General features: G+C 44.1%; 2 protein-coding genes across 3 annotated transcripts in view; one reads left to right on the top strand and one right to left on the bottom strand.

Annotated features, from left to right (window-relative positions):
- The window catches only part of LOC120928775 (zinc finger protein 271-like), a 30,391-nt gene extending 15,429 nt beyond the window's left edge, over positions 1–14,962 (top strand). For both annotated transcript variants that reach the window (XM_040339765.1, XM_040339766.1), the window contains exon 2: positions 12,834–14,962. In XM_040339765.1, coding sequence (XP_040195699.1) covers positions 13,140–14,591 — 1,452 coding nt within the window. In that variant the 5' untranslated portion in view covers positions 12,834–13,139 and the 3' untranslated portion in view covers positions 14,592–14,962. The remainder of the gene's footprint in view (positions 1–12,833) is intronic.
- The window catches only part of LOC120928778 (zinc finger protein 268-like), a gene marked incomplete at its 5' end in the record, with an annotated part of 84,552 nt that overhangs the window by 25,679 nt on the left and 31,968 nt on the right, over positions 1–26,905 (bottom strand). The window lies entirely within an intron of this gene.

Genomic DNA, 26,905 nt, shown 5'->3' on the forward strand with positions numbered 1-26,905 from the left:
ACCGATGTATGGGAAGGGGTAGGAAGGAGGGGAAAGGGGAGGAAAAAAAAAAAAAAAATAATAATTCTCCAAGACATTTTAACCATAGTGACATAAGTAGATAAAGGAAAGATTATATATATATATATACTGAAATCGAAGGTGTTTTCCTGTCTTTAGACCCCTTTCATGTAATAACCTGCTGATAGTTTTGGGATACCTTAAATGCAGTCCAGTTGGACCAAATCGCTGAGAATTTGACAATTCTCTCTTGGGAGATGCTGATGATTTCTTCAACTCTTTCTATGTTATTAATTCTCCTGAACCATTCCACTTTCGTTGGTACATGGGGGGAACGCCAGTGACAGGGAATGCACTGTCGCGCCGCATTGATCATGATCATGGAGAGGGATTTCAGGTATTGTTTCTTAGGGATAGAGTTATAGTGCAGTAGGTATTGAAGCGGCGTAAAGCTCAGGGTCTCTGAGGTGACCTGTTTAACAGTTTCGTGTACCGACATCCAGAAAGATTGAATTAAAGGGCATGACCACCAAATATGTAGCATCGAGCCTTCCTCACGTTTACATCTCCAGCATCTATCAGATACCTGAGGTGAAATTTTGTGTAGGGTAGAAGGGGTTCTATACCATCTGGTTATGATCTTAAAACAACTTTCTTGCGTGGCCACATTGAGTGATCCTTTTTGGGCGTACAGATATATTTTTTCCCAGTCTTCGGTGGACAGAGTGGTGTCTAAATCTCTCTCCCAAGCCTTACATGATGAACTGGAGAAGTCGTTGGAGTCCTCAAATAGTGAATTGTAAAGGGATGAGATAATGTGTCTTTGAGGAGTTTTTTTGGTGCATAGTTTCTCTAACATTGTCAAGGGTCTTGTCCAGTGGTGAATATTATCTCTCTGGGTTAAAAAGTGCTTGATTTGGATGTAGTTCCAGTGTGATAAGATACAGGGCGTGATGTTCTTGAGTAGGTCATCTCTAGATAGGAACTTGTCATTTTTAAAGAAGTGTTTAGATAGGACGTTGCTGTGAGGCCACTTATGCGTCGGGAACGATTTTTCCAGACCAGGAGGAAAGTCTGGGTTGCTTAAAAGTGGTGTTAGAGGGCCTAGCCAAGGGGAAGGATTTATGCTCTTGAAGGTGTAGCGAAAGATCTCTAGGGTGGGGCCTATAATGGGATGTGTTTTGATAGACTTTGAGTGATACTTGGGATTAATCCAAGGTAGATATTTTAAATCGTGAGGGGATTGGGATTGCTCAAGGTTCACCCAATCTTTCACCCTATGATGTAGGTTCCAGTCCACAATTCTTGTTAGTAGGGCAGCCTGATGGTATTTTCTTAGATCAGGTAGAGCTATGCCTCCCCCATTTCTGGGCAGGTTCAATCTGGAAAATCTAATTCTTGGGGGTCTGCCTCTCCAGATAAAGGAGGAACAAGCTTTACGGAAGGTATTGAAAAATGAAAGGGGGATTTTGATAGGCAATGTTTGCATGATGTAGAGGAACCGCGGTAGGATAGTCATTTTGATTAATGAAGCTCGTCCGAACCAAGAAATATTTAGTGAATTCCATCTCCTCAGATCCTCTTGTGTTTCCTTCATTGCTGGAATGTAATTGAGATGGAAGAGGTCTTTCAGGTCAGAAGAGATTTCAATTCCCAAATACTTGATGCTTCGTTTTGCCCAGTTAAATGAAAAGTTTTTTTTACATAGGTCTATTACACTGGAAGGTATTGAGATGTTGAGGGCATTAGATTTGGAATGGTTTATTTTTAGATTAGATAATAAATGAAAATGTTCCAGGTCTTTAAGAAGGTTAGGGAAGGTTATGTGAGGTTCTGAAAGGAAGAGGAGCAGGTCGTCTGCAAAGGCTGCCAATTTGTATGTAGTGTTCTGGATCTTAATTCCTTTGATATCTTCATTTGATCTGATTTTATTTAGTAGGGGTTCGAGTGTTAAAACAAATAATAGGGGGGAAAGAGGGCATCCCTGTCTGGTTCCGTTGCGCAGGTTGAAGGCGCCCGACAGATGGCCATTAACCCGGACTCTGGCGGTAGGATTAGAATACAGGACTTTAATGTAAGCTCTCATTTGAGGTAAAAAGCCAATGTGTGTTAACACTGCGTCCATGAAGTCCCAGGCCACTCTGTCGAACGCCTTCTCGGCGTCTAGGGATAAGAAAAAGCCCTGTTTCTGATTCGACATTAGCCAGTGATTTATGTTGAGGGCCTTTATTGTGTTATCACGACCCTCCCTTCCCAGGATAAATCCCACTTGGTCTAGGGCTACAAGAGAGGTTAGCAGGGGGAGGATCCTATTTGCTAATATTTTGGCATATATCTTTACATCAACATTTATTAGTGATATTGGTCTGTAATTGCTGACCTGTGTCACGTCTTTTCCTTCTTTGGGTATTACCGCGATGTGAGCCTCTAGCAATTGTTTGGGGGGGTTTTGTTCCGAATGTAGTGATTGAAATGTTTTCAAAAACCTTGGCTTCAGTATATCAGTAAAAGTTTTGTAATATTGTAGGGGTAGTCCATCTGGGCCCGGGGCTTTGCCTATTTTCATCTCTTTTAGGGCTCTGTCAAATTCTGGGCTGGAGATGGGGTTTTCAAGTTCCTTGGCAATATTCTCGGAAATATGGGGTGGACTATATTTTCCAAGAAATTCTTGGATGAGCTTATTTCGTTTGTCTGATCCCTGTGGGCATTTTGGATTAGATGGAATATTGTATAGATCATGATAGTATGATTCAAACTGTTTGGCAATTTCCTCATTCGAAGACCGCAGCTCGCCTTGCTTGTCTCTTATGTGGTGAACAGTATTAGCAGTTCTCTTAGCTTGAACAGCTTTTGCCAGCAATTTACCACACTTATTTCCCTGTTCATAGTATATTTTGTGTCTCAGGATATATTGCCTTTTGACTTTCAAATTTAGTTCTTCTGCCAACAGCGTTCTTGTCTTAGTTAGTTCTTCGAATGTTGAAACCGCCACAGTTCTTTTATGTGTTCGTTCTAATTGGTGTATGCGTTCTAGTAGAGATTTTATTTTGGACTGTTGTTCTTTTTTTATGCTTGTCAGTTTCCTAATAAACTCTCCTCTAATGACACATTTGTGCGCTTCCCATTGTGTTATGAATGAAGTGTCTCCATTTTCATTCCGTAGAAAATAATCATTCAATGTGTCCTTGAACTTCGAAATATCCACTGGGTCTTTCAGTACTGTGGTGTTGAGTCTCCACGTTTTTAGTTATGTTATTTCTATCTGGGAATGTTAGCGTCATGGTGATTGGGTGATGGTCAGATAAAGTCATTGACTCAATATTTGATTTAGTCAATGGAGGTAGGTCTGGTTGTGAGAGAAGGAAATAGTCAATTCTAGAATACTTTTGGTGGACATTAGAAAAATAGGTATAATCTTTGGTCTGAGGGTTTAGAATTCTCCAGGCATCATGCAATGCCAGCTCCTGGAATTGGTTTTTAATTTGTTTCAAGGCCCTATACGTTAAACTTGAAGTTCCATTTGAGGTATCTATGAGAGGGTTTAGGGGGGTGTTGAAGTCTCCTCCAAGAATGAGGGTGCCAGAGGCGAAAGTTGTCAGTAGTTCTTTAATTTTGCGGAAGAAGGCTACCTGTCTAACATTTGGCGCATAGATGTTAGCGATAGTGATGGGGTGTTGACTCAGTTTCCCTTTCAGGAAAATGTATCTCCCTTCAGGGTCTATTAGGGTGTCTATTGTCTGGAAAGGGGTCTGACTGGATATCAGTATCGAAACTCCTTTTGTCTTACCTAAAGGATTAGTAGCATGTAGGATTACCTGGAATCGTTTGTCTCCTAGCTTTGGGATTTTGTCCGATCTGAAATGAGTTTCCTGAATAAGAGTAATGTTAGCTTTTTGTTTGTGTATTTCATTAATTAGTTTGGTCCGTTTTTCCGGTATGTTAAGTCCTTTTGCATTGATTGAAAGTAGTTTCAGTGATAGAGGTATCGCTTGCGTTTTGTTAGAATTGTCAGAAGACATCTTGAGATTCAGTGTCTCGAGATAAAAAAAAAAAAAAGGGGGGGGGGGGGAAACCCCTTGGGTGTGGTGGTTTATTAGGGGGTAAAAGAAGACAAAAAGGTGTTGTATGTAGGGACAGGGAGGGGAGAAACCGGGGATAGATTTAGGCTCGCTAATCTATCCTAAATGTACAATAATCCGGTTGGGTCAAGGGGTGGGAAAGAGAGCACCCCTTGTGTGGAGGTGTGGTCTAAGTAGAACCCGGGTGATTCAAATAGAAGGGAGTGAATCTCTCCTATTGGTTTTGTAGTTTCACTCTACTCGCTGGCGCACAGGGGCAGTGCGCCGACAGATATAGAAAATGTAAAGACTTAAAATTGGCCAATAATTGTTACTAGCAGTTTGTGTATATGTTATATTAATTAAATTCACCAGTCACTAATGCATGTTATGTCCACTTACCCTATTCATCAGTCTTATAATTGAACTTGGGGTCAAGGTACCTTACAGGCTACATTTTTGAATGTTCTAGCAAACTTTTAGCTACTGTTTCGGTGATGTTGTCAAACTTCTGCCCCAAAACACGTGAATTATAAGCTATAGTGGATACTTATTAATTGGACTTGTGCAATATTATTAGCTCGCCACTGGAGGGCAGTGTTTGCCTATAGATGTCAAGTTAAGAGGGTGTATAAAGGATTTTAACCCACTACAAATATTAAATGCATTTACACATTTATCCACTTCACTTTTTCCTCAGAGGATGGTATATGTTCACTGAGGCACAGGGCAAGTCCCATATGCCTAGTAAACCACAAGATTATGATCCGCCAACAAGATAATAAAGTGAGCACAACTCAGCGTAGTTTAGAACATGACCTCATCTACTTTCTTAGTTGAATTTTTTTTTTTTTTTGTTGAAGGATTCCCAGTTTTGGGTGCCACCACAACTTAATAATGATCAGGCTGGGGCTTACCCAATATTCCTGCTCATCTGAGTAGCAAATTCAGAACGAATTATGTAACATGTCGCTGTCCTATACTACGCCTTATTCACATACATATAAGAATAAAAAGTTTAAACTGAACAGTGTAGTGCTGAACAGATGCACTAAGTATATCAGTAACATTAACAAAAACAACCCTCTATAGGTGACGCCAGGTGTCCAGTAAATGGGTTGTGCTACCCCTATCCTCCACAGAGTGTATATCCGTGGATGGCATGGATACTACCCTCCCGCCCCCACATCACAGGAATGTTGGTTGAAAAGAGCTTTTTCCTGTCACCATGAGATCTAGACATCCCTGGTCACCACATCATAGGCTATACCAAAATTATTATCGTAGCTATGGATATCTATACCTTAGACAACTGTCTCCAGCTTTGTCTTTTGTGGGTGATGCAATAAAAATTGTGAAGTATAATGCATGCATGACCCTTGTGTTTCTTTCCTGGAATGAAGAGCAAAGTTGTTGTAATACCTACGTACGCAAGTCCACGCACTTTTCTTGGTATATATTCTAGTAGTCTCTGTCGTTGCAGCGTCCTTCTCCCTTCACCGTTGTCCTTATTCCACTCCTTACCCTGCTTCCACAAACGTGTAGAGTGAGTCCCCTGCGAGCAAACAATAAAACGCAAAGAGAAAACAGCAGCGCTGGGCTCTACAGGAATAAGATGGGACAGGATGAGAGAGATCAAAATCAGAGCAAAAAGGGGATGAAAGTAGGTCTGGATGATGTGGAGATTGTGCAGGTTATGTGAGGGCTGCAGGACCCTGCGTCAGAAGGAAGAAATCCTGGTATTCAAGTAGTTGATCTGGTTGAGGCGTGTAGCAATGCTGTATTTCTAAAGCAGCGTACATCTGTGGGATGAAGTCAGGAAAGTCATTGTTACCTTCTTGGGATTAGATGAGTTAAGTGTCCATCTGGTCATGCCGATCCATCCGATCTCTTCGTCTTGGTGGCGAGTCGCCTTGTCCTCCCTGAGCACCGGCTCCCCTATTGTGTTGGGGAGTTAGTGATCTGCGACGGCGATCTCTGTTTCTTTGTGCTCTTGGGGTGCTGTTAGAGGACACCACAATCCATGGATCATTTAACATAAAAGATTCGTACCATTCTGGAGCCTCTGTGAAGGGGACATTTAACGCATCACAGAATGGTCGGATATCTTCAGGTGTGCGCAGAAGTGCTGTATGGCCTCTCCATGTGGCTGAAAGGCAGAATGGAAATTTCCATCTGTAGGGAATTCCCCTGGAGCGGAGCATTTCTGTAATGGGACGTAGAGCCCTGCGTTGTCTCAAAGTGATATTAGATAAGTCCTGGAACAGTTTAATCTCCATTCCATTATAGATGATCCTGTTTTTTTCTCTAGCTTTTTTGAGAATCGCTTCTTTAAGAGGAAAGTTCACTAAACAGCATATTATGTCTCTTGGCGGTTCATTGTCCCTTCCCCTGGGCCTGAGAGCTCTGTGGATCCTTTCAAATTCAATGGGGGATTCTAGGGGTCTGTCAAGCAAATCATTAAATATTGCTGTGGCTGTCTGTTCAACAGGGTTCTGATCCGCCATTTCAGGGACCCCCCTAATCCTTATATTATGTCTCCGCCCCCTATTGTCCAAATCCTCAAGATGGCGATGAATCTCAATTAGATGGGTTAGGTGCATGTCATTATGTCTCTGTACTTGCTTTATGGCATCTGCATGACGTCCTGATGTTTGTTCCAGTGCCCCTGTTCTTGCAGCCATCCCCTGTATCTCTGCCCTAATCTCTGTAATGGCGGCAGAGAAGGAGGCCTTGATGTCTGTGGTCATGGCCTGCAGGTTTGCCTGCAGATCGGCGAGGCTGAGGGCTTGTGAGGGCTGAGTGGCAGGGGATGTGTGGCTCTGTGAGGCGTTTTGCGCGATCGCGCCGCTCGCGCTGTGTCCTGGACCGCTGTGTGGGGTAAGGGATTTACTAGAGGCCGCGGCTTTTGGGCCTTCTCCCGGCGGTGTCCGGAACATCGCCGGAATTGTGGCGGTGGATTGATGGCCTGGCTCCATCTGTTCCCTGGCAGGTGGGTGGCTTAGTACTGCTATTTGTGTGCCCGGATTTTTACCTTAGTGGCCGATGGCGGCGGATTTGTGCCCCTGTACGCCGGAGGACTCGGTTCAGGCGTCCATCCTGGTCCGGAGTTAGGCCACGCCCCCTCGGGAATCTTTGTTTCTCTCCGGGAATCTTTGTTTCTCTCTGGGAATCTTTGTTTCTCTCTGGGAATCTTTGTTTCTCTCTGGGAATCTTTGTTTCTCTCTGGGAATCTTTGTTTCTCTCTGGGAATCTTTGTTTCTCTCTGGGAATCTTTGTTTCTCTCTGGCTAATCTTTGTTTCTCTCTGGCTAATCTTTGTTTCTCTCTGGCTAATCTTTGTTTCTCTCTGGCTAATCTTTGTTTCTCTCTGGCTAATCTTTGTTTCTCTCCGGGAATATTTTTTGTGATGCATTTGCCTATATGTCTCAGTCTAATTCTCCCTGCTTGCCCTGTGAGATTCTGTCCTCGGCTAGCAGGTTATTGACGTGCTAATGTCCCCTCACTATTTCTAAAGGTTAATTGATCTATTGTGTTGTGTGAAGGAGATCTGTGTTTAAGTGGCTTGTGTCAATTATTCTGATTGCTCCAGTGTGGTAATTATCTCTCTATATGCGGGGTCGAGCGGTCTAGTTAATGTATTCAGTACAACTAGTAATCAGCGTCCTTGATGTCATTGTCTAAAGAAAATGTGTTTTCAGCATCGGCTCCGTCGTGTCTGTCTAATCATCTGTATGGAAGCCCCAGTGTGAGGGGGCGGAGATTTGTCATTGTAACAGTTTTGGAAATGACATATAAGCTGTGTGATATAACATTAAAGTCTGTCTTGTTCTAGCAGTAAGCTTGTCTCATGTGTGGCTTTCTGGGCGACCCCAGGGATATTCCTCCTCGCGGAATGTTGGGGTGATTTTCGTTATGGGAAGAAGGGAACGTTGACGGGGATATCATACCGATACCGTCACAAATGGATGGCAGCAGCGGGATCTTCCCTTCTACTCTCCCTTACACCAGGACTCCAAGCAGACACTGGGAACAGTGAATGGAAGGCTGCTACACCCTGCTTAAAAGAAATACACTGAAAGAACTACTGGAAGTTCGTGGAAGGATTGCTAGCAACAAAACCAAGCGGATCATCATAGCAGAATTAATGGAGATGGACCAGGAGAACGTGATTGCAGCAACGCCAGCAGTACAAGAGATGGAGACACCAGTGATTCAGGAGGAGTCACCAACCAACAAGCTAATGAGAGAGAAGCTAGCGTGGTTCGGCCCGAGCCCAACGCCGGATGTGGTGCTGAAAGTGATGGACCTGTTAGTAAACGCAGAACTACAGAAGGATAAACAAATAAGAGATGCAGAGCTACAGTTAAAACTGGCAGCAGTCCAACAAGCAGCCGCACATTCTCCGAACAGTGAGTACAGCACAGCAGACGCAAGGAAGATTCCGTTTAGCGCTTTTAAAGCTTTTGATGAAAAGGACTGTGAGATTGATAACTACCTGGCGGATTTTGAGCGACAATGTAACCTGCACCGAATAGCTAGAGGAGACTGGGTTGCAATATTGTCAGGCAAACTGTCAGGCAAAGCTTCTGATGCTTTCCGGACCGTGCCAGATCAGGATATCCATAGCTACGCCCGGGTTAAAGAAGCGCTCCTGGCTCGTTATGCAGTAACCCCAGAGTCCCACCGACAGAAGTTCAGGGACTCACGCAAAACCACGAAAGACTCTTACGCGGAATGGGCATGCCAGTTGTCCCTGTCAGCCTCTAACTGGGTTAACAGCAGCCAGGCCACCACCGCAGAGGACATTTTGCAACTAATGCTCCTGGAGCAATTTTACAATCACATCCAGACGGACATCAAAGATTGGGTGAGAGATCGCAGGCCCATGACTCTACCAGAGGCCGCGAAGTTGGCGGATGAATATGCGGATACTCGCAAGACAAACCAGGTCACACCACGGGTACAACCTCCACGACCCACGGCGCCCTCACACCCACCAGCCGCTAGATACCAACCGCCTAACAGACCGATGACATCGAGCCCTCGCTATCCACGCCAGGAGGACAACGAACAACGCTGCTTCCGGTGCAAACAGTTGGGTCACTTCAAGCAGAATTGCCCCCTGAATGACAACACCAGATCAAATTGGTCTCAACCTGGGTACCGCCCACCAGCAGCAGCCCATTGTGTAGACTCGGCTTGGGATCCCCAGGAGCTGGGTCAGGAAGAACCATTGGGCACCCCTTACGAAGCCCTCATGGTACAATCTGTTATTACGGACAACAGGGAACACCATTGTCAGCTGGTCATGGGCGACAGCCATGAGCCGGAGGGGCCCTGGAGGGAGCTGGGCAGAAAGAGGCACCGCCGGCTACCCTCCAAGAAGAAGAGGTCCTGGAAGTCATATAACCAGCGGACCTGGGAGGAGAAGAAGCGACTGGAGGAGATGGAATCGCAGCGGGCGCCCCAGATGCGGGCCGAGATGTTCGCCAAGGGCCCACCGGTGGCCCCTTACACCACCACCCAGTTCCTGATGATGAAGGACCACGTGGAAAGCCTGCAGGACATGAGCAAGCAGGAGCTGATCCGTGAGTACATAGAGCTGGAGGAGTGCATAAGCCGCATGGAGGAGGAGAACAACCGCCTGAGGTCACAGCAGGCTGACCCCCCCCAGGCTCCATGAACTGGAGATGGAGCTGGAGAAGCTCCAAGAGGAGAACCGGCGGCTGCGAAGGGAGCAGGGGGTGGCTGACCTTATGGGGCTCTGATTCCCCTCCCCCCCCCGGACTCTGAGCACCAGTGCTACAGCATTTCAACAAATATAACTTTTCCTTTTTATGAATCTCCTGTGATTGTCACTTCAGAGCCATAACCTGCCCCTCCCATAGCGGGACACCTAGATGGCGGCGCACAGACCCATTCGCCATCTTCACACTGACTTCTGGTGACTCTGCAGATCACACAAAGACTTGGGGACTGACCGGCGTGTGATCTGACAATCCGGTGGCATACCTGAGTCGGAAGCAGTTACCAATGGAGGTCAGTCACGCCAAACGGAGTTAACCTCGGACTAAAAGCTCTGAACCCGTCAACCCTACTGGACCAGGGAAGGTCCAACCGGGTTTGCCGGAGCAGGGAGAAAAAGGGGGGCCATTGTGATGCATTTGCCTATATGTCTCAGTCTAATTCTCCCTGCTTGCCCTGTGAGATTCTGTCCTCGGCTAGCAGGTTATTGACGTGCTAATGTCCCCTCACTATTTCTAAAGGTTAATTGATCTATTGTGTTGTGTGAAGGAGATCTGTGTTTAAGTGGCTTGTGTTAATTATTCTGATTGCTCCAGTGTGGTAATTATCTCTCTATATGCGGGGTCGAGCGGTCTAGTTAATGTATTCAGTACAACTAGTAATCAGCGTCCTTGATGTCATTGTCTAAAGAAAATGTGTTTTCAGCATCGGCTCCGTCGTGTCTGTCTAATCATCTGTATGGAAGCCCCAGTGTGAGGGGGCGGAGATTTGTCATTGTAACAGTTTTGGAAATGACATATAAGCTGTGTGATATAACATTAAAGTCTGTCTTGTTCTAGCAGTAAGCTTGTCTCATGTGTGGCTTTCTGGGCGACCCCAGGGATATTCCTCCTCGCGGAATGTTGGGGTGATTTTCGTTATGGGAAGAAGGGAACGTTGACGGGGATATCATACCGATACCGTCACATTTTTTTTTTTCTATTACATTTCTCGTACGATTCTCCCATCATTGATCCGAAAATCGTTAGTTTTTCAAAAAATGTCCAACATGTCGGATTTCTCAAATTTGTTTGCCACACGAAAATCGTCTGTTGCTGCCGCCCCACTAACGGTGCGAAATTCGTACGAACATTCTTTGATACGATTTCCGGACGAAAATTCTTTCGGAATTCGAACCGTGTATGGCCTGCTTAAATCTAGGGTTACCTGTAGGTTAAAGTGATTGTAATGGGTTTTAACATTAGATTGAGGCTAATTGTGGGAAGCACAATCGGATGTTTTTTATTTTAAATCAATGCAGTACTTACCGTTTTAGAGATAGATGTTCTCCGCCGCTTCCGGGTATGGTCTGCGGGACTGGGCATTCCTATTTGATTGACAGCCTTCCGACCGTCGCATACAGCGCATCACGAGTTGCCGAAAGTAGCCGAACGTTGGTGCGCAGGCGCCGTATAGCGTCGCACCGACGTTCGGCTTCTTTCGGCAACTCGTGACGCGATGTATGCAACGGTCGGAAGGCTGTCAATCAAATGGGAACGCCCAGTCCCGCAGATTGATTGATTGATTGATTTTTTGAGCTTAATTAGGCGCCAAATGCCCACTGTGAAGTGAGCGTCTAAGCAGACCATACCCGGAAGCCGCGGACAACATCTATCTCTAAAACGGTAAGTACTGCATTGATTTAAAAAACAAACACCCGATTGTGCTTCCCACAATTAGCCTCAATCTAATGTTGTTGTTTTTTTTCGGGTGAACCACCGCTTTAAGTGGTTAAGACGACTTGCCAAATGTACCCACAAATCTGAACCCAAAACACACTTACCTATCACTATGCAGCACAATGCTCCAAATCCGAACAAAGAAATGAGATTCTCCTACAGAAAATTGTGATAGACTGTACATTTTACCAGCCAATGGGAGTAATCTAGTGTCCCCAATAAAATAAAATGCAAATATTTTAAAAATGTATAATACTGTATATATCCTTTCTGTATGTTAGATATATTTAACCCCTTCAATACCGGGCTTTTATACCCACCTCCATAACGGGCCTATTCTGGCACTTCTCTCCTACATGTACAAATCATCATTCTTTTGCTAGAAAATTACTCCGATCCCCCAAACATTATATATGTTTTTTTTTTTTAGCAGACACCCTAGGGAATAAAATGGCGGTCATTGCAACTTTTTATCTCGCACAGTATTTGCTCAATCCTTTTTCAAACACCTTTTTTTGGTAAAAAAAAATGGTTTTGTGAATTAAAAAATAACAAAACAGTAAAGTTAGCCCAATTTTTTTGTAAAATATGAAAGATGATGTTACGCCGAGTAAATAGGTACCCAACATGTCACGCTTTAAAATTGCGCACACTCATGGAATGGCGCCAAACTTTGTTACTTAAAAATCTCCATAGGCGACGCTTTGAAAAGTTTTACAGGTTACCAGTTTCGAGTTACAGAGGAGGTCTAGTGCTAGAATTGTTGCACATGCTCTAACGCACATGGCGACACCTCACATGTGTGGTTTGAACGACGTTACATGTGCGTTTGCTTCTGAGCGCGACTTATCGGGGACAGGGGTGTTTTAATTTTTTTTATTTATTTATTATTTTTTTCATTTACTTATTTATTTCTTTTTAACACTTTTTATATATATATTTTTTTTGATCACTTTTATTCCTATTACAGGGAATGTAAACATGCCTTGTAATAGGAAAGGTGTGTGACAGGTCCTCTTTAAGGAGAGATGCGGGGTCAATGAGACCCCACATCTCTCCTCCAGGTTGGAAAGCATGAGATCGTGAAGAAAAATTCACCGATCGTGTTCGCCGGAACACAATGATATCTGAATGATGCCTCTAGCTGCCCCATCATTCAGATATCACTGCACAAAGTCCAGGATAGGAGATCCCCTTTGTGGACGTCATATGACAGTTTGCGGTATTGAAGTGGTTAATAACGAATGGTAAGAATAGCAGCTTTATCCTTTTTATATAGAATTCTGACTTTCATTTTTTTTTCTGTACAGGTGGATTGATGAACCAAGTTTTCAGTCATGTTGATTCTCATACAACTAAGTCACATGAGAAATGAGCAATACGGGTGTCCTAAACGACTGAAAGTCTTTATTTCAGTTCACTAGAGGATTCGCCCAAGACATATCCGTGTTCTAAAACTCGATCTTTAACATTGATCCCGCCTCAGAGGACAATAGGAGAGAAGTCATTTCAGTGTCCTGGAAGTGACAATGGCTTTACAGTAAAGTCCAACCCATGTATACATAAGAGGGGTCTTTTCCAGCTATTTTGTTTGGATTTTGACAAAAGATTTTACAATGGAGGCAAAGCGTATCACAAACCAGAAGGTTCACACCGAAGAGAAACCTTTTCAATGTGCAGAATGTGGCAAAGCTTTTAAACAGAAGTCCATTCTTATCAGACACAACAAGGTTCACACTGGAGAAAAGCCATATCAGTGTTCTGAATGTGACAAAGCTTTTAAACAGAAGTCCGTTCTTATCGGACACAAGAAGGTTCACACTGGAGAAAAGCCATATCCGTGTTCTGAATGTGACAAAGCTTTTAAAACAAAGTCACATCTTTTAAGACACAAGATGATTCACCGTGGAGAGAGGCCATATCAGTGTTCCGAATGTGATAAAGCTTTTAGAAACAACGGAGAACTTATCATGCACTTGAGGGTTCACACTGGAGAGAAGCCATATCAATGTTCTGAATGTGATAAAGCTTTTGCATGGAAGGATAACCTCTATGTACACAAGAGGATTCACACCGGAGAGAAACCATATAAGTGCTCCGAATGTGATAAAGCTTTTACAGTCATTGGAGAACTTTCCAGACATAAAATGATTCACTCCGGAGACAAGCCATATCAGTGTTCCGAATGTGATAAAGCTTTTGCAGTCAAAAGAGGGCTTATCAGACACCAGAGGATTCACATTGAAGAAAAACCATATCCATGTTCTGAATGTGACAAAGGTTTTACACAGAAGGCACACCTTATCAGACACCAACATTTTCACACTGGAGAGAGGCCGTATCAATGCTCTGAATGTGATAAAGCTTTTACAAGGAGGGAATTTCTTATCATACACGAAAGGATTCACACTGGTGAGAAGGCATATCAATGTTCTGAATGTGGAAAAACTTTTGCACATAGGGAAAATCTTAACAGACACCGGAAGATTCACACTGGAGAGAAGCCATATCAATGTTTTGAATGTAATAAAGCTTTTACAGTGAAGGCAGAGCTTAATATGCACCAGGTAATTCACACAGGAGAGAAGCCATACCGGTGTTCTGAATGTGACAAAGCATTTGCAAGGAAGGAATACCTTTCCATACATAAAAGGATTCACACTGGCGAGAAAGCATATCAATGTCCTGAATGTGGAAGAATGTTTGCACATAAGGAAAGCCTTATCCCACACCAGAGAATTCACACTGGAGAGAAGCCATATCCGTGTTCAGAATGTGAGAAAGCTTTTAAAACAAAGTCGTGCCTTATCATACATCAGAGGATTCACAATAGGGAGAAGCCACATCATTGTTCTGAATGTGACAAAACTTTTACACAGAAAGTTCATCTTATTAGACACACGTTGACTCACACTGGAGAGAAGCCATATCAGTGTCCTGAATGTGACAAAGGTTATACAGTTAAAGCAGGGCTAATAAACCACCAGAGGATTCACAAGCTTCAGCTGCAGAAAGGAAACTCTGGAAGAAGGGGGAAGGTTAAAGTGGTAACGGCTAAGCCACAATGAAAGAGTTGTGTGTCTCATCAGTTTCATATCTCATGTCATCTTGTAAGCTAGTAAATGAGGCAAAGGTATAATGCTACTTTAAAAAACAAACTAAAATCTGTGAGAAAACAGGAATATATCAATATTAGCACTGGGTTTAGTGCTTATGTCCATCAGACTGAACTCTGTTTCCTTATGTTTTTCATCTTTTTTTTATCTTTTTTTATGGAGCTTTGACTGAACATGTAATGCATTTGTATCATTTGCTAACTGAGCCGTGTTCCCAAATGTTTTTCTCATTGTCAGATCCTGATCTGAAACCTTAAGAATTCCCCAGTGCCAGAGACTGGGTAGCAGTCGAGAGGCATCTTGCTAAGCTTCTGAAGCCTCAGTGGGAGAGTACTTTCCAGGTTCTGCTGACTATTGCTACACAGTGAAACCTCGGATTGCGAGTAACGCGTTAATGAGCGTTTCGCAATACGAGGATTTTTTTTAAATCCTGACTCGGTTTGTTAGTGTTGTCTTGCAAAACAAACAGGATTTAAGCCAGTGGTGTGCAGTACCGCATTTGGCCTGAGGTACGGGGGCACCGGAGCTGAGCAGAGCCGTTCGGAAATACTCAGAAAAACATGGAAATACTCAGTTTCCGAGTCTTTCCAAGTTCAGCTGGGCTGTCCCTGAGCCTCGGAAATACTCGGAAAGGCTCTCCGGTGCCCCCCACCTCTGGTCACATGCGGTACACATGCGGTATTGCATGCCATTGAGGTCATTTTTGTTTCCATTGACTTCTATAGGCAAACTCGATTACGAGCATTCTCCTGAAACGGATTATGTTCGCAATCCAAGATTCCACTGTATCAGTAATCGTGAGTCCTCCAGCTAAGCCCACAGTGTCCACACTTCCCTCTACATGTTCTACCTCCCCTCTAATGATCAATGCCTCCTTTCCATGTTCCACTTCCTCTTATAGATGCAGCTGGGGCATCAGCTAGGAAAACGTCTCTGCTCAGTGAGAAAACAACTTCTTAAAGCAGAGTTCCACCCACAAATGGAACTTCTGCTTTTCGGAACCCTCTGGTGTCATATTTGCCACCTTTAAGTGGGAGGGGTGCAGATACCTGTCTAAGACAGGTATTTGCACTCATTTCCGGGCATAGACTCGTGGGAGTTACGCCACTTCCCGTCCCCCAGCTGTCTCCTGGAAAACACACTGGTCCAAGGACAGAGCGGGCCGCGCTACTCGCATATGCGCAGTAGGGAAACGGGCAGTGAAGCCGCAATGCTTCACTTCCTGATTCCCTCACCAAGGATGGCGGTGGGGGCAGCTGAGAGACAAGTGATTGCTCGGCCTCGGCTGCCGACATTGCGGGTGCGCTGGACAGGTAAGTGTCAATTTTTTAAAAGTCAACAGCTGCAGTTTTTGTAGCTGCTGGCTTTTAAAAAAAAAATTGGGTGGACCTCCACTTTAAGCTGGTGCAGGCTTTCCAACATCACGCATCTGCTGTTTTATGGGACGAGTACAACTTACTGTATATACTTGAGTATAAGCCGACCCGAGTATAAGCCGAGGTACCTAATATTACCCCAATAAACTGGGAAACCTATTGACTCGAGTATAAGCCTAGGGGGGAAATGCAGCAGCTACTGTAAGCGGAAAAGAGGGTCAAGAATGCCCATTTGCACGCCTCACTGTGCCCAACCTTACTGTGCCCATTGTCAGCTTACTGTGCCCATTGCCAACTTGCTGTGCCCAACCTTACTGTGCCAATTGCAGCCCCCTTGTGCCCGAGTCGTACCTGAAATTCTTCTGAGACTGCGGGCAGCATCCATTGTTTAAATATCGCGGCTTCCTCCTGGTCCTGTTCCGTAATAGGTGTTTCCAGCAAACACTGTGTTGAGTGTTCCACCTATCACGCAGGTCCTCTCATTCTCGGACTCCGTTTCCCAGCAGGCACTATGTTCAGTGTTCCACCAATCACGGATGTCTTTTCATCCTTGGACAAGAGAACATCCATGATAGGCGGAACACTGGACACAGTGCCTGCTGAGAAACGGAGTCCGAGAATGAGAGGACCTCCGTGATAGGCGGAACACTCACTCACTGTTTGCTGGAAACGCCTATCATGGAACGGGACCAGGAGGAAGCTGCGATATTTAAACAATAGATGCCGCCTGCAGTCACTGACTCGAGTATAAGCATAGGGGTGTATTTTCAGCCCTAAAAAAAGGGCTGAAAAACTCAGCTTATACTCGAGTATATATGTAATGTATTTATTTTTTTGACTCTGAGTGGAGATCTCCTTTTTTGGGTAAACTTCTAATCAATATAATTACAGAAGTTGTGCAATCTTTTAATATTTATCCGCTATTGTCACACAACTGGGTGGGCTTCCGGCGCAGTGCTCTGTGTCCCGAGCCCACCCTTTTCTTGGAACCTATTACAGCCTCTGCGTGGAATCACGTGGTTAAAAAAAAAAGGAAGAAAAACCCCATTGAAATCCATGCGTCTGGTGCTCTGCATGGATAGGGGGCAGTGCCAGTGCGCCCCTAATGGACCATGGTAGCAATCTGGATTTTATTGAGCCCTGTTCTTAGTGTATTTTTCCTAAAACTTGTGAAACAGCAGCACAAATATTGTGTGACTTAAAAAATTGCAACAGCCACCATTTTATTTTCCAGTGTCTTTGCTTTAATAAAATATCTACTGTTTGGGGGTTCTTAGCAATTTTCCAGCAAGCAATGCTGATTTTAACAGGTGTGTAAAAAAAATATATATTTATATTGCCCCAGACAGCAAATGTCCCTTTCTTGCCCAGGTAATTTTTCAATTTTCAGCATTGTGATTTTGACTGACAATTACTCGGTCATGGAACACGGTTCACAAATTAGTTTTATATATTTTTTAGATATATAGGGCTTTCTTTTTGCGATATTGATTTGTCATTGTGTTTTTTTATTTCTTTACTATATACATTTCCTTTTAGTCTCTACTATAAAACTTTACAAATAAGTCTTTCTTCATATATTTAGGCCAAAATGTATTCTGCTGCATTTATTTGCTCAAAAATAAAAAAACAAATCAGTGTATATTATGTTTTCTGTGTGAAAGTTATTGGCCCAGATTCTCAAGGGACTTACGACGGCGTAGCGCCATGTACGCCGTCGTAAGTCCGAATGAGAGCCATCGTATCTATGCGGCTGATTCTTAGAATCAGTTACGCATAAATTTGGCTAAGATACGAGCGGCATAAGTCTCTTACGCCGTCATATCTTAGTTGCATATTTACGCTGGCCGCTAGGTGGCGCTTCCGTAGATTTTCACGGTGAATATGCAAATTAGCTAGATACGCCGATTCATGAACGTACGTGCGCCCGGCTTAGCAAGATACATCGTTTGCGTAAGACATACGCTGGCGTAAAGTTACCCCTCATAAGGCAGGGGTAAGTCATGTTAGGTATGGACGTCGGAAACGTACGAACAGTGTCGTATTTTACGTCATTTGCGTAAGTCGTCCGTGAATGGGGCTGGGCGTAGGTTACGTTCACGTCAAAAGCATTGACTATTTGCGGTGTATTGTTGAGCATGCGCACTGGGATAAATTAACGGACGGCGCATGCACCGTTCGTTAAAAACGTCAATTACGTCGGGTCACGAATCATGGGCTAGCACAAAGGTACCTTTTAAATAAAAACTCAACACACAATTATAATCCAACATATTTATTAATGGAAATTATATGGCCACGGTGTTACCCATAGGGGGGGGGTTAAATTTATTTAATTAAATAAATAAATAGTAATATATATTTCAAAGGGAATAACCTGTTGTCCATCCAGCCAAAGCTGGACGACTAATCCCCACCGGCCGGCGCCGGCAGGGCAACTGCCGGCTGAGGCCCCCCCACCACCGTGGCTGCTTCTATCAGGTTTTTCCAAACCCATGTTGAAAATGTCGATGCCAATAGGCGACAAATGGGCTCTATCTTTACGAAAAAGGCCTGGGATAAATCCTTCTTCTAATTCCGAGTGGCGGAACGACACTCCGCCAGAAGAAATTAGGAAACTGTGAATGGTCCTATTAAGTCTCCTACGAATTCTGTCCAAATAGAACAGACCACTCTGAGGAGACCACAGAATTCTTGGGATCATTTCAGAAAAGGCCAACACAGAACCTGGAAACATGAGACCTATCGTGTGTAAATCCCTCTTCATTTCGCATAGTTGTTCCCAAGTACCCAATTTACCTAAATCGTTGGCACCTGCATGTAAAACCAAAATCTGAGGTGATGGCCATATGGCCGACAAATGTACCAAATGTACCTTCACATTACGCCACCTCAAACCCCTAACACCCGACCATAACAAAGTGAAAAATTAGGAGTCTAGACCTAGATTAGTGGAGTAGGGCCTCGATTCGGCATGCTTGGCGGCCCAGAAAACATAAGAGTGGCCCACTATCCACACCACCTTCTTGACTTGATCTGAAAAAGAAATTATAAAATTAACAGTTCAGGACGAACATATAACTTGTACCTAGAACTATTCCAACGCCCCACATACTTTAACCTGTCCTCTGAAAAACCCAGAGAGTTCGCTACCGTGGCAGCCCCTATTCTAAAGGAATGTGAGGAAAAACGAAAACCCGACAAGTTCAAAAGTCTCAAACAAGCAGAAAAAACGGCCGAAAACTGATACCTGGTAAGAGGGGACAAATCATTGTGAACAAAAAACGAGTCAAGAGAAATAGGCCTTACCGCCAAATACCTTTCGACTTGAGTGAACGGGCACAGGGCATCGTTGGGTGAACTAGAAAGAGAAAACCAACAACCCTTACCTACTGGCAAAGATTTGGACCTGCAAAGAAAAATAAAAAGACAGCCATCTTGTACACGAATATGATCGAACCTAAGAAAGGATGAGGAAGACTTGTTAACTGCCGTGAATTCACCTACCCTGAGAGCTCCAAAGAAGGCGACTGAAAAGGCGGCTCTAAACAGCAGAGCTTCAAACTCAGATGAACATACCTCGCAAAGCGATCCAAGGAGGTCCAATAACAGTTCAACCGAAATGGGACGCCTGCCGTCACTTGAAGGCCTGGACCTCCTAAAACCTTTCAGCACCTGAGTCACTTGAAAGAAAGAAGTCAAAGCTGGTAGACCTGAAAACTTCAAAAAGAATGAAACCTCTGCAAGGATTTTACTCACTGACGCCGGGGACAGCTGCGCCTGGATCAGATTAGATAAAAAAGTTAACGCTAACAACGAAGTGACATTAAAAGGGTCAGACCCCACATCCTTGCAAAAAGAAAACCATCTAGACCAAGATAACTTATAGTCCGACCACGTCTTACTTGAAACTGAGTTGCATAGGTTACTGAAAATCAGTCCCATATCAAGCCCCAGAGGAATTCCGGGCAAGGGGTCCCTTGTTGATCCGCCGACGGAGCCAGGTCCCGGAACTTCGCAAACTGTAGGCGAGACAAATCATCGGCAATATTGTTATGAATTCCAGCTATATGCTCAGGCTTAAGCCAGATATTATAGCGCATGCAGTGCAATACCAAAAAACGCAGCAGTTTAACAACCGGCTCAGATCTAGAGGATAGAGCATTAATAGCGAACAGGACCCCTTTATTGTCCGTATGGACCAGGATTCTCTTATTCTCAAAGAATTCTTTCCAGATTACTAACAAAACTACAACTGGAAATAATTCCAGGAGGACCAAGTTTTGTAAAATGTCCTCCTGCAACCATTCCTCATGCCAAACACCAGCGCACCAGTGCCCGTTAAGGAAGGCCCCAAAGCCTACAGAGCCGGCCGCATCCGTAAAGAAATTCATCTGACTACTCACTACAAACTCCTGTTGCCATACTGTGGAACCGTTAAAATCGATCAAAAAGGCATCCCAGATCTTAAGATTCTCTCTAACCCCTTTTGACAGACGTACATGAGCCCGTGGGTTAGTAAGGCCTTTAATGGCCAAGGAGAAACTACGAGAGAAAACCCTAGCCATTGGAATGACCCTGGCAGCAAACGCAAACAGCCCCAGCAGTGACTGGGCTTCCTTCAATAGCACTTTCTTCCTGCATAAGAATGAAGAGATCAGAGATCTCAGCTTCTGCAATTTTTGTTCCGGTAATCTGAACTCCATTTGTATCGAATCGATGGTAATACCAAGGAATTCGATAGACGTGGAGGGAAAAAAGGTCTTTTCATGTGCCAGGGGAACGCCAAAATCTTCACAGATTTCGAAGAAAACTTGCAACGCCTCGGAACATTTCAAGGATCCTTCCTTACCAAAGAATAAAAAATCATCTAGGTAATGCAGAGCAGCCCCATGGGGAAACCTTTAGGATAAAACCCAGTGCAGAAAGGTGGAAAAAGCTTCAAAGTAAAAGCACGATAAGGAAAACCCCATGGGCATAGCCTTATCAAAGAAAAATTGACCCAAGAAATGAAAACCCAAAGAATTGAAGCCCCGGGGGTGGACAGGTAACAACCGAAAAGACGCTTTGATGTCGGCTTTTGCCAGCAAGGAACCTTTACCTATCTGTCTTAAGATGACCAAAGCTTCATCAAATGAAGAATAACAAACTGGAGCTAAGATGTTAGAAACCTCATCGTTCAGGGAGGATTTGGGAGGGTAGGAAAGATGATGTATCAATCTATATGTGCCCGCCTCTTTTTTTGGGACTATACCCAGCGGGGACAAACGAAAATTCTTGAACGGGGGTCCCTACCCTCAGCCAGCTCCTTGGATATTTTTTCATAAACAACATCAACATGGCAATCGACAGATAACAAATTTTTTACTATCACACAGCCCGGACCTTTAAAGGTCGGGACTAAAAAAACGTCTTTGAATCCTTCAATTAGCAGAGCCGCCATCCTGTGATCTGGGTAGCGCTCTAACCATGGTCGCATTTCGACTAGCCTCACTGGAGTCGGTGCCTTTTCCATGATTATCCTTGGAAACTGGCTGAAAAGAGGATGTGGCGGATTTGCGGAAACACCTGCTGGCTGCATGAGAACAGCTGCAGTAGGAGCAGTCGTGTCTATAACGACAGTTTGTAAGGAACTTGCACTGGCCTTCATTGAAGGCAAAGCAAAAACCCTTGCGAAAACTGCCCTGACTAGCTGTCGGGGGCCTAGGAGTGAACTGAGGCTTTGCTGGCAACATTAGGTTTAACCACAAACCTACATCCTTTGTCCCCCAGTGTAACAAAGGGTGGACTGCCAATTTCTGTCGAAAATTCTCGTCATATGAGAACCAAGACGAGCCTCCAAAATGACGAAACGCTTCGGCAATAATGTCTAAGTGCTGGAATAGACCTGAGCACTTGCCAGGGAAACGTTCTCCCATTACTGCTGCATAAATGTATGCAGCCAATTTTGAAAAGTTTTAGGCATGGCCCGCCTCCTATCCTCCTCGGACCTATCGCCAGCCTGTTTATCAGATTTAACCAAAAACTCCTTGGAGGATGGCAATAAAGATAACAAGTCTACAAATTCTCCCCTCCAAATTTTTTCTTTCACTGTCCCAGGCAAATGAAAGCCCAGTGGGGACAGAACACATGGGAGAGGCTCCTTAAAAGAAGACTCCCCTACTGTTAAAGCTGACGGCCTAATAGGCAATACGGGGTTAATAGTATTAAAAGAGTTCTTAACAGCAACTGGCTTCCTGCTATCCTGTAATGCAGGAGCACCTGTCTCTTGCCAAATGGAATTCACATCATCCAGATAATGCATGTCATATGGCATGAAATCATTATTGACATCCTGCAAATAATCAGCACCAGACACCTGTGCTCTCTGGCATTCTGCCTCACTCTGTGACTGAATGCGCTGCTCTGCACCAATGGCTTGTGCACCTGAAGTATTCCCATATACATTCCTGTCACCATATGCACCAGACCCCTGTGCCCCTTGAACAGCTCTATCAGCACCACTAACTTGTGCCCCCTGGAATTGCTGTAACACATTTGACAGAGAATTTACCAATGCTGACAATTGAGACAACTCAGGTAATGATTTCTCACCAACATGGGACACTGGCTGCTCGCTCTCCTCCACAGCTGTAAGGTGAGTAGCGCTGCACTCCCGCTGACGAGATACACTTCTTGTCACAGCTACCACTTCTTTCTTCAGACCTGTTAACTGAGGAGAAGGAGCTGCACTCTGACCCCTTTTCTTCCTCCCTGGCTGCTGCTTTGCTGCGCTCCCCCTGCAGCTGAGCCTTGTTTCTGCACAGAAGGAGTGAGTGTGGGCTGTGCTGAAGCATTACCTTCTTCCAGACAGCGGAGCAGCCATTCCTCACCCCCCTTGCTCTCTGCCCTCTCCTGCATATGGCACAGGAGGGCTTCCCTGCTGCTGGTGGCGCGGTGCTTCATTTTGAGGTGCTGACAGGCACTGTCCCTGCTGCGACGCTGGCTGACAGGACGGACTGAGGAGACCGCCGCACTGGAGGCTTTTATAAACTTTTTCAGCGTGGGTTCCTCCCGCTCGATTCGACCAATCGGCTGGTCCGCTCGATCCGCCAATCACACGCTGTTGCTGCCCAGTGTCAGCAGGGCACCTGAAACGAAAGAACACACAGCAGGAAAACTGCATGGATGTGCTTTCTCCTTTGGGCCAGCCCATGTTGGTCCAGCATATTGCTGGGACCTTTCATTAGCATAAAACACGCCCACGCTAGCCTACTTTGAATTACGCGGACTTACGCCGCCACAGTTACACTATGCCGCCGTAACTTTGGGCGCAAGTTCTTTGAGAATACGGGACCTGCCTCACTAAGTTACGGCGGCGTAGTGTATCTGAGATATGCTACACCCGCCTATAGATAGGCGCTTCTACGAGAATCTGGCCCATCGAGTCTACAGACTATGCTGAATATGGCCTCGTACACAAGACCGAGAATCTCGTCGTAAAAGAAACATAATTTTCCTAGACGAGTTCTTTGTCAGGCTTGTCGAGAATCTTGACAAGCTTTCTTTGCGTACACACTGTCAAGACAAAATCTTGTCGTTCTCAAACGCGGTGACGTACAACGCGTACGACGGAACTATAAAGGGGAAGTTCCATTTCACTGGCACAACCCTTGGGGCTGATTTTGCTAATCTCATGTTACTGCGTGTTAAGAAAAAGTTTTGTGAGAGACGATTCACACTTTTCAGTCTGTTACAGCATGACAAATGTGCTATCTCCATTACAAACGCTAATTCTACCAAAAGGTGCGCTCCCGTCTCATACTTTATTCTGAGCATGCGCGGGTTTCTAAGTATTCACACAAACGTGTTTATCGTTGTAAAATTGCCCGAGGAGAAACACAACGAGGAAATTGAGACTCCCGACGAGGAAAAAGAGAACTTGTTCTCGACGAAAAACATACACACAACCGTTTTCCGCGGCAAAAAAGCTCTGCCACCAAGTTTCTTGATGGTTTTTGTCGAGGAAAACGGTCGTGTGTACGAGGCCTATATCTCATTTATTGAGGCTCTAAAATTCCAGGACAGTACAAATATCACTAAAATGACACATTTTTGAAAAGTAGACACTCCAAGCTATTGAGTAAGAAGAATTAATATGTCAGAATGTTTATACTGAAATATTAAAACAGTATTGTATTTATGCAAAAATCAAGTGATTGCAACAATATGCCTATATATATGTAACAGTCACCACCGTTTACGATTTCCATTCCACCAACCCAAGACAGCTTATCCGACACTCCGACTTCCAGCAGACACGATCCATAAGAATTCCCCCAGAAACAACGAGACACAGCTCTGTTCTCTCTGGTTCAAACAAATGAATACTTTTAATGGTACGGTCAGGAAAGACAGGCTTTCCATGCAAGGGCCCGGCATGCACGCATGTGTACTAGCACTTTAAGACACACACCTGTCACTAATAATGAAGTCAGGCAGGCTATTTAAGCAAGGCTTCTACAGAGGTTCCTTGCTGTTTGGTCTGCAGCTTCTGTGTTATTTCCTGTTTCCTGTGTGACCTCTGACTCTGATCCAGCTTGTTACCTGTGAATGCCTGCTGCCTGTTCTGATCCCAGCTTCCCTTAGACTCTGATCCTGCCTGCTGATTCTGCCTGATGATCTTCCGGTAATACTCGGCTTGTGACCTGACCTCTCTTCTGCCTAACGTCTATGCCTGATCTGCCTGATTATTTCCGACCCGGGCCTGTCTGACCCTGCATCTCGCTCATCCAGTCTGCTACAGCTTCCAGCCCTGCAAGCCTGCATCTGGTACTGCTCCGTGGTTCATCCCAGCCTGCCACCAGTCAAGCATCGTGTCAGCTCATCTACTATCTGCCTGCTGACCACCGCTACTACAGGGACTATTGAACTGTTTACAGGCACTCATACCCTGCCATGCTCCTGTGGCTGCTGTATCACTGCCAGTAGTCCACGAGCCGGAGTTGTACGGGAGGCCTCCCTCTGCACGTCAGGCTCACATCCCAGGTACGTAACAGGTACACTCAGCTGGTTATATACAGTTTAGAAAAACCAAGTGAACAATGAATCAACTCCACACTACACATTATTTTAGATAATGACATTCAGGTGAGTTAATTATTAGTCATCCCCCAGACGTCCCGACTCCGCAATAATCTATTCACTGCTACATAATGCACATTCCTTTGTAGACGTAATTGACATGCTAATCCATTACACCTGAAGAGAGTCGTCTGACCTTTAGGCTGCTTACTCACAACACATCTATCATCAATAGAATCTTCACACCAAACAGTGTCATTAGCATACACAATGAAATATCTAGGAGCAGTCTCAATTAACACCTCAAAAGCATGTGTCCCCACATTGAATTAAAACACTCCATTGACCTGTTGGAGTCAGACTTTAACAACTTGTAATATTTCAAGATATCCTGCAATACATGAATTATCAGTAATGTCCCATCCTTCAAAAGTCTCTGAGTATCACGGGTCATTCCGTTACAATATATATATATATATATATGTGTGTGTGTATGTATATATATATATATATATATATATATATATATATATATATATATATATATATATACACATATATATTTATTAATTAAAAATTCAGTGTAAAATAATATCAGATATATCTGGTGATAATACAAAAATGTATACAACTTCAATTATTTATGGGAAAAAAGGTTATGATAACATTTTTACCACAAGCTCTTATTACAAAATACCATATTTCAACACTTGGTAAACTTAGACTTGGTAACTCTTATGCCCCGTACACACGTGCGGGAATTCCGACAGAAAAAGTTCCCATCGGAAATCCAGAGGGGAAAGCCGAGAACCTGCTTGGTCAGTCTTCCCCCCTACATACACACAAGAGGTTTTCCCGACAGGAAAACTGTGATGGAGCTTTCCCATAGGAAAACTGCCAAAAACCACCGGGCAAAAGTCTGCCGGTTTTCCCGGCGGGAAAAAAGGGAATTGGTTCTCTTTTTTTTGTCTGGCGGTTTTTGGCCAGTTTTCCCATGAGAAAAACTGTGAGGAGCATACACACGGCCGGGATTCCCGGCCAAAAGTTCTCCTCGCAGTTTTCCCATCAGGATAAACGGCCGTGTGTATGCCAATATTGATTGGATTAATAAAGTACATGCTCAAACAACTTCAATTACCCAAATGGTGAAAATAAAAGATTAATACTTTACCAGGGCTTAAGAACTCTGTTTGAGAAGCACCAAGTTAGGTGTCCCAAATGACTTCTATAACATTCCTTTAGCTTTCCGTATTGTCTTTCTCCACTAGTCTCCTTCTTCCAAGCTTCTTTCAACCTCCAAATTCTTTCAGTCTCCTAGCCCCATTGGAGATCCTTGTTCCAGCTATGTGTATACTATTTTTTTCCTACCAAAAAGTGGGTGTGTGCATCACTACTACGTAATTGATGATGTCAAACGACGTGTTGTTTTCAGGTAACCATGACAACCTCGTCTGGGCAGCCATCTTGGACTCTTAATGTTTTCAAACTGTCAGACTAATGTCAACCTCTCAGACATAGTGGCGATTCCTAAGATCTATGGTTGTGAGACTATTTGGGTAAGGCCATTGACTTAACTTCTCACATACCTTGAAAGTTAAGTCACAGTACCAGAAATATCCCGGTTATTCAAAAATACAAGGAATTCACATCAATATATTCTCTATACTTTTAAACTTTTCATAGGATTCCATATTTTCATATTTTCTAGGTTTAAAATGTGGAATGAAGAGGCCTGTGAATAAGGTCGATGTCTTTATAGACATCCATAAATATATTCGGAAGCTCAATATCAAAAAATATTTTGTGGGGAACAGTGCACACACAAGC

The sequence above is a fragment of the Rana temporaria genome, chromosome 2, assembly GCF_905171775.1.
Source record: "Rana temporaria chromosome 2, aRanTem1.1, whole genome shotgun sequence".
NCBI lineage: Eukaryota > Metazoa > Chordata > Amphibia > Anura > Ranidae > Rana > Rana temporaria.